The 8,715-nt window shown below is 39.9% G+C and overlaps 1 protein-coding gene across 1 annotated transcript; it reads right to left on the bottom strand.

The window, feature by feature from the left end:
- Positions 1-924: 924 nt before the first annotated feature.
- Positions 925-8,556, bottom strand: LOC146986318 (dual specificity tyrosine-phosphorylation-regulated kinase 4-like). Its single transcript, XM_085780461.1, has 12 exons — positions 8,440-8,556; positions 4,482-4,800; positions 4,267-4,372; positions 3,990-4,174; positions 3,634-3,770; positions 3,257-3,397; positions 3,009-3,147; positions 1,874-1,958; positions 1,584-1,756; positions 1,433-1,493; positions 1,210-1,324; positions 925-1,081 (listed from the first exon to the last, which is right to left on the bottom strand). The coding sequence occupies exons 2-12, from the start codon at positions 4,599-4,601 to the stop codon at positions 925-927; spliced, it is 1,419 nt and encodes a 472-aa protein (XP_085636587.1). The 5' UTR covers positions 4,602-4,800; positions 8,440-8,556.
- Between the last annotated feature and the right edge of the window lie 159 nt (positions 8,557-8,715).

The following is an 8,715-nucleotide window of genomic DNA, read 5'->3' as shown; positions in this document are numbered from 1 at the left end:
CTTCTTCTCCGGTTGTGTCGGCTCTGGTGCTACTTTCTCTCCTTTCAACTTCTGGCCCTATTTTCTCATCAGGCCATTTTGATCTGAGCTGGAAAGCTACTGACAGATATTTATTTTACTGTGTTGGGTAGCAGCACTGTTAACACACTGACTCTGAGCACCAATGTTTTGTGGATACGTATTTGGTCAAACACCATAGCCTACTAGCTACATCATGGGCTGCTTTTAAAGACCAGTTGTGTCACAGCAGCACAATCATCTATCAAACATGGCTAAGAATGATGTGCTTTGTTTCTCAGGCAACAAAGTGAACCCTTCACTTTCACCCAACCTGTCCCAAGTCTCATTGTGTGACGCCGATGAATAACTGACGAAGTAGGGAGGTATAAGGGTACACCAGAAGAGCAGCGTTTACGTGTTGTGCGACCTTAATACTGTGAGTTCTTTTTATTGCTTTTTTTTTTCTTTTCAACAACTGCAGGTCGACCCTTGAGAAAGCCCAGAGAAAATCCAGACCTCAGTTTTGGATGTCTGCCGCATGGACATTGATGTAGGGTTTTTTAAGAGGCTGTCTATGTGCTCGCACATACATTGACGACAAGCACGCGCATCGTCGCGACAGAAAGATTATATTAATAGAGAGTTGGCCACTCGAGGTAAAAACCAAAACCCAAATGAAATAGCAGTTTTTTCTCCAGTTCTTTTAAGAAGGTGCCGCACGACTGGCCCGAATGTATATTTTAAAGTTTTTTTTAATAACGCCCATGTGAGCTTGGCACAAATACGGGATTGATTTGACAAAATCAATCAATCAATCATACAAAGTGTACGGCGGGAAATTGAGGGGTCAAAATGAACTATCTGCGGACTATAGATACTGACATGGCCATCTGTCCTGTAGTTGTTGGGATCTTTGGGCTCCTTCTACATCCGTGTTGACAGCTTGTTTAGGTGCACTACGGACACTGAGTTATTACCTGCTCTAGTTTTTCCAGCACCTGGTCCAGGTTTGGCCTCTGTTTTCAGAATCCATGGATGCTGCATGGCCTTGTCTGGTGTTAAGCGCTTTGCTGGATCATATCTAAATAATGACATAGATGTATGTAATGGAGAGATGCTAGTCCAAATATACAGAAAGCTCAATCTATGAATGTTTTACTGAATTATGCAGTGTCATTCCTATGAGCATTTCTCAGAGAGTGCACTTACTCAAGGCAGCGCTCAATGAAATCCACAAAATTGACACTCTTAGATTTCAGGTGTTCATTCAGAGTGGTTTGATGACGTGTTATTTCTTTAATTTCCAGTGGGACACCATGACAATCTGCGTAACCATGACAACTTTATGGGTAAGTCTCACAATGCCCTGCGTGGTTGAGGACGTTATTATGTGAAAAAGCAAAGGTCAAAGTGTTCAATCCCTTTTGCTCACCGAAGAACTCTTTTCTCTTGGGTGCTTTCAACAGGTACACGGGAGGAGGGATTCCCAACACCTACAAGAATACATCTCAGTTTAAACAAAAAAAAAAGGTTACATCAGTTTTAATGTAACGAAGACAGCGTTGTTTAATCACAGTCTTCACCTTCATTATACTGCTGAACTGGTCTTTATTGTTAAATCCACGAAAGACACGTTTACCAAGGTGGAGCTCAGCCAACACGCAGCCCAAGCTCCACATGTCGGTAGCCGGAGTGCACCTTTTGTCCAGGAGCATCTCTGGAGACATGTAGAACAGAGTGTGGATGAGGGGATGGTCTGTGGAGGGAAATGTAACAAAAATAGACGAACATGATGAGAGTTTACATGGCCAATATTTTGGTTGGTAAAAGATTTGACTCTATGAGAAACATACAGCGTCAACTTCACACCAACCTCTGTGTTTCATGAAGTAGCACCCACCAAAGTCACAGACTGCTATTTTCCTTTCACCGTCCTTCTTGTACTGTAATATATTATCCTGGAAAAAACAAACAAACAAAAAAAAAACAGCACTGTTACTGACTCTTTGCCTTATGTTCCTTCAAACTGTGTTTTAATAGATTAAAAGAGGGACTATGCAGGTCTATTGATTGATTTCTCGCCGGCTTCGTTGTATGCACATGGCCAGAAGGAGGGTTAGCAAAACAGCGGAAAAGCGACCCGGACTTACATAGTTCCTCTTTAAGAAGTTGGCTGGATGTGTTGATTGTATTTTTCAATACAGGATGAGCTCATATTATACAGGAGGATCCAGTGTTATTATCAGTTTATTCATCATGTCAAATCATGTTTTAAGACAATTCCTGTGTAATTACTGTGGTTTGTCTGTGCAATAACAAATGTGTGTGGCCGAGCCCAAGGCCACACGGCCTCAGTGCCCCCGAGGGAGGCTGGGTGGCTGCAATAAAAACAAATTCTTCTTCTTTTTCTTCTTGCTCTCATTCCAGATGGGATTTGAACACCATCCTCCCTAAAGTCAATGCTATGACCCAAAGCGCTGTCCAGCTGGATGTGTCAAAGTCTCAGTTCCACCACTATATACCTTATAGAAACTTGCACCTTTGGATAACTTGGGCCCAAAGAGTGTGTGAGCCAACTAGCAGACACACGGACAGGTAACTGATTACTAGACTCTTTGGGTTATAGCAGATTAAACTGTTCGGTTATCATCATCAGTTATCATGCAGTAATGTTCGAACACTGATGCAACAATTTCTCAAAGTCATGGTGTGTAGAGTTGGAAAGTTTACATCTAGGGTGTCCCCCAGTGGTCGAAACATGACACATTTATGCTTTCCTCTTGGGGAAGAGACGAATGTGTTTGGTGGATGATTGGATCTGACTGGGACAACTGAAGCAACATGTAATCCTATAAAGATATTCTTTATACCAGAGCTTAAGGTGCAAAATGCTCATGCTGACCTCTCAAAAAGATAATGTTGTGTTAAACAAAGAAACATGTTCTTGAACCAGTTTAAATGTGGTTTAAATTTACAACACAGTACCCACAATATGCAACATTTCCTACCGGTTTGAGATCACCATGGACCATCTTCTGCTTTTTGAGCAGTTGCAGACACTTCAAGACGTCTATGGCATATTTTCTTATCTCCTTCTCACTGAGTCCATGCCGGTTGTTGTCCTTTAAGACTGTATATAAGTCCTTTCTGAAAATCAGTGTGAGAGGCTAGCGTTATCTTTTAATCTCAATGTGTGATCCAGAATTCATCCATATAATATCTGAAGTGTTTCCCCTCTCAAAGGATAGACACTTACTCAAAGAGTTCAAAAGTGATGCAGAGGTGTTTACGGAAGTAGAAGTTCTCCCTCATGTGGGCAATGTTGGCTGTGTTGGTCTTGTCCAGCTCACGTAGAATGTCTAAAATCTTCACTTCAGCCTTTCCAACCTGATGAACACTGAAAAACCATTGGACCACACAGACAATTATATCAACTCTGAAACTGCGACTGCATGTAAAACTGACATGTAAAGTTTAATGGCGTCCTATAGAGCTTCAAACCAACAGTCCACCAACTATCTCATAGCTTTCAGCCACGTAAAGTACATGAGATGAGCTTAGAACATACTTGAAATAAGGTCTATATGTTTTGTGTGCTACTATATGCATTGGTTTGGTTAAGTTGTAGGCTACCTCTCTTTGGTTCGAATAACCTTGACGGCCACCAGCTCCATGGTCATGTGGTCCATGCACTTGAGGACTTGTCCAGAGTAGCCTGTCCCAATTACCTCCAATACTTCAAAGCGGTAGGCCAAGTGGTCATTCATAATCTGTTCATTTAAAGGATTATATTGTCATTAAAATTGTAAGTATTTGCCATAAACCATAAGAAAACAACCAACATTCATGCCCGCTACTTCATAGGTATAAAAAGGTGGTGAAATGTCATTGCCAATTATTATTTCACTGCGAAATCAGAGCTGCTCTAATCAATATCTTTACACAACCAATGGATGCAGTTGATTTTTTCTGTCCATTAAAGCACTCACTATTCTGTAGAATCCATGTGCAGTGTCATATCCGTAGTTGTTGTAGGACCCGGTATCCTCGGAATTGCTGAAGTTTGAGTAAACCGTCTTATCGGCTTTCTGTCCCACGTACCACACCTGCTTGTAGTCGTTGATTTCTTCCAGCTCGTATTCTGTCAGATACGACTTTAAATCTCTCAGAGCAGCTGAATCGGGGTAAACAAGTAATTCAGATGTTCTCACACAGGGATCAGAAGACTGTAAACTACAAAAAACAATCTTAAAGGCTGGCTTGTACCTTCAGGGGACATGGCTGACGGAAGTGAAGTGCTGACTTCCTGCCTTTCCTTAGGACCAGAGTTTTGCGTGGGGAGAGTTGCGCGACTCTTTGTGTCCTCTTGTTGCTGCGTATCAACAGTATCAAATACAAAATACTGAAAATGTTTTCCTACAAATTGAAATAATAATAGCCTAATAAAAATCCCGTGTAAACCAAACAGTCTTCTGACAGACCTCGACAGCATCTTGATAGGAAGATATCTGTGAGTATGTGTAAGTTGTTGGGAGCGAAGTATACTGATGGAGGCTGGACCCTGGTTGTACTTCCTGTGGGTCTGTGGTGACGGCCGGCATGACGGCTTTTTGGGTTTTCTGTGGACTGTTGTCGACCGATGTTCTCAAGACCGCCTCTTGAGTAAACCTAACCTTTTTAGCAACAGCCTTTGGCTTTGGTGTCGTCTTGTCACCTTTCTTGGTAAAATCAGTCTACGAGCAAAGAAATGGGGGAAGGTTTGTAACTGGCAAACTGACCAGCACAATCATTAAAAGTGACCTGTGTTGGAAAATATACTCACTACACTGTAAATTCGAACAAGTTGAGTTTACTTAAAGACATTTAGGAAACCGATTACCTTGGGAAAAGTAAGTAAACGAACTTAATTGTGTGAAGTAGTGTGAAATTATTGTATCTAAGTAAGCTTTACTTTCTTCTAAGTTGTGAGCACTTAATTTATGTCAGTATAGTTAAATCCACACAAGTGGGCATTACTTGAAATTTGTAATATATTACACTTAAGATATCTAAGTGTAATCCACTTCAATTAAGTTGACAGAACTCAGTTAAAATAAGTCACCTGTACTTAATATACTTTACAAAAGTAAGTGAGCAGTACTTCATTTTAAATAAATTCACTTAACATACCTTAGTTAACTTCAATAAGAATACACAAAATGTCATTATGAAAACCATAGTTTATTTTCTATTTCAGTAAACAACAATAACAACAATCAACATGCTGTTCTTCTGAAACTTGTCTAGAAAGAGACCATCAAAGGTCGAGTTTGGCTGAACAATTGGGGGTGGGAGTTTGACATTGTACTGTATAAATAAATAAAAACAAATAAAATAGTGCCATTTCAGTGCTATATTGACAATACATTTCCTTTTACATATATGTATAAATTCATAATTTTTGTGAGAGGGATTATTCTCACTGTGTTGTGTAAACATATTTTCTTATTTCTGGAGAATACAATATGTAGAGCTGTAGCTCGACAGAAAAAAAAAAAGTACCGGTATTCTGTCACAGTTTCATTATCAAATTTTTTTTTTTAAAGATGCAAGTAAAATATAATATTCAATTCAGTAAAAAAATAAGTGCATAAAACATTCAATAATGTTTTGTTTAATTGTTCAGCCCCATCATACTTGCACTCATTCACACACCACACTTATGTAGACAACCAGTATAGCTATCCCTAGCCACAACATCTAGCCCACAAGAGCATGCTTTAATGTTTGCAGTTTTGGACTGAGCTTTTGTTGTCCGAGGTTCAACATTATCTTCTGGATGAAGTCAAATGTGTTCTTCATACCTTTAATCCAGATGGGGTGCATATATTAAGCCGCCAACAGAACACAAAGTGCTTGAGAGGTTATGGGAACCTCATCCATGACAGTGTTTCCTTCAAGGATGATTGCAATGCTGTTAATCACTGGAGGCATGTCCTCAGTCATGACTCTAAGAACCCCAACAGGCACCTGGGTGAAGTCATCTGCATTGTCCGAATCCTGCAATCAAAATAAAAGAACACAAATAAATTTAGGTAGGATGTTATTACCCACGGTTATAGTGTGTTCATTCTTGTAATCAAAGTGTCCACAGGAATCATACTTTAAAACCACATAGAAGATACTAGCACTCTGGAATATTGTCTGACAGAGCTCTCTTTAAAGACTATGAGCAGGAAGATATGGCTGCATTTCAGCACAAAGTCCTAACAAAAAGCATAAAAAAATTTGAACTTCAAAAAATTTCTGTACATTTTGAAATCAGCCACGGTGCCTGAGAATTTTAAGACATGTGTTTGAACTGTGGCTGTTAGAAGTCCAGGTGCAGGTATGCATGTGCTCGAGTAACAACATTGAATTTTAAAAATTACTTGCACTGTAGTAGTAGAGGTAGCAGGAACACTTACAACACTTACTTGTGTATTGGGAGGAGGCGATCAAGTGATTGGCCGACAACTCCTTTTCTGGATTTGAAGAGGTCAGTCAGACGAGAAATACGGTGGTCCAGAGCTTCCTAGAGGTCTTTCTTGAGGTTTTCACTGGCAACTCTGTAGAACTCGGCAAACACCTTAAGAAACAAAAAAACACATCCAAAGGATTGTTTACTCCACCATGGTAGTCATTTAACACCAATAGTCTATTTGACTGTCACATATGATAACACAGTCAACACAGTGTTGGTGACCGAGCGTACCTCTTTTCAAACTGCCATTAACTTCACTGCCAGAGACACCACCTAGGCTATGGAGAAAAAAAACAAATGTAAAGAAAATTATTAAATAAGTACAATTTTAACAGTCATGTGTTGTGTCATATCCAAGAAAGATTAATTGATGAACTGATTAATATTGTTTCAATAATGTTTTCAAACTAGTGCCATAAAACAGACAGCATTTTTTAATTTCTAAGTGAAAGCAGTACAGTACCCACCTTGTCTCTTGTCTTCTGTTGATTTGTTGGTTTTGTTTACCAGGGTCTTGTACCACCTGCATGAAATAAAACAAACAGGGTAAAGTCACTCAGTGCCAGGTATCAGCATTGATCAAAATACTGCAATTATTATTCATATCATCATGATCATCCTTTGATAGTCGAATAACAGCTGAAACCAAACTATCTCTCCTATTTAGGTGGTTATGTTACTATATCTGATTAGCATTGGATTTGCACCCAGAGCAAAGTGGCGCTCATGATATCATGATATTTTAGAAAAGTACGTCGAGGCTCCCGTTGCCCCGGCAACAGCCATGATCTGCGGAGCCGTAGCCGCCCCCTCCATGGCCGTTAAAAAACAGCTAAATTAGCTGCTAAATTAGCAGCTAACAGACAACAGGGCTAGTGCAGGAACAGGGGGGACATGTTACACTAGATGGGGGCTCGCCTCGCACCACGCCGTTTAGACCGAGTCACAACACTTTTTTTCGGACTCGTTTTTGAACTTTCTAACGTCTGTTCTGTGAACACGCGCGCAGACACACACATGCTAACATGCCACCGGTCTCGGAAGAGAAAGTCGGGGCTGTTGGCTGGTTTATTCGAACAATTCTCATTCCAAAAATTTAATTATACTGACAAGATTATAAACAAAAGCTTTACACTTACTGAAATTAACGTTAGATCCATCCTTCCGTGAAAGCACTGGCTGTACTGTGCATGGCCTCTACCGGCTTGCGTGGGCATGCGCACTGGGGCACACAGCACTGTTTACTTGAGTCTCATACCACAAATCATGCTACGAACTCAGAAAAACCAAGTACATGAAACTTAATAAACAAGTATGTAGGTAAAAAAGTACAGAAAACTCTGTGTAATAAAGTAAACTTAAAGAACTAGTATGAATTGAGTTAAATGCACTATTTCAGCTTTAGTCAGGACATTGTTTGCATTTACAGTGTATAAAGTCAATTCTAAACCAAAACAAATCAACTTTTCTTACTGGACAAACAGTATAGAGGCATAAAATTGACATACTAAAGTAGAGCTGCAACAGATTTTTCCTTTACTTGAGAAATTTCCTCAAACAAGAAAACCAAGAAGCAAAATGTAAATTCTCGACCTCTGAGATAAAACACATTTCGAGAAGATGAATTAGGTGATAAAGGTGATAAAGGTGCTGGTTGGCTAAAGTTTTCAAGATGTTTCATGATAAAGATTTATAATTATCTACACAGGGGGTGTCTGAACATGATGCCTCAAAACTTTGAAAGTACAGCAGAGCAATGAAACATGGAAGCTTGTAAATGTATCTTCATTTTGAGCCTAATTTCAATTAACTGCTGTATCTTGGGAACTGGAACCAATTAACACTCAGGACTTATTCTTTATTTGACTTACTTCAGGTAAAGTTCAGCTACTTTTTAGTATTCATTCATGCAGTGTTGTCTTACAAACCAAACCAACCTTGTTGTGTTTTAAAATCGGCCTGGGAATGTTTCCTCCTTTTGGTAAAAGCTTTGCAGGAGGTTTTTTAGGTTCCATCTGCTTGTCTGAAGGCCGAGGGCTGCTGCTGCTGTCCTCACCTGGTGACCTGAAGCAACACTCATTGCCCGTCACACAGGTTTGTCTGTGGAAGGTTTTAACTCTGCAGAAGTTCTGATGACAGGACAATGGAACGGGTCATAGATGGAGATTCTATGAGCTCGGTTCTGGTCTGAGGCTGGTCTGAGGTCAGTGGTC

Source organism: Trachurus japonicus, chromosome 6 (assembly GCF_045865225.1).
Source record: "Trachurus japonicus isolate A0001 chromosome 6, Traja_1.0".
Lineage (NCBI taxonomy): Eukaryota > Metazoa > Chordata > Actinopteri > Carangiformes > Carangidae > Trachurus > Trachurus japonicus.
Note: the sequence above shows the minus strand (reverse complement) of the source record. Positions and strands in the feature narration are given on the sequence as shown.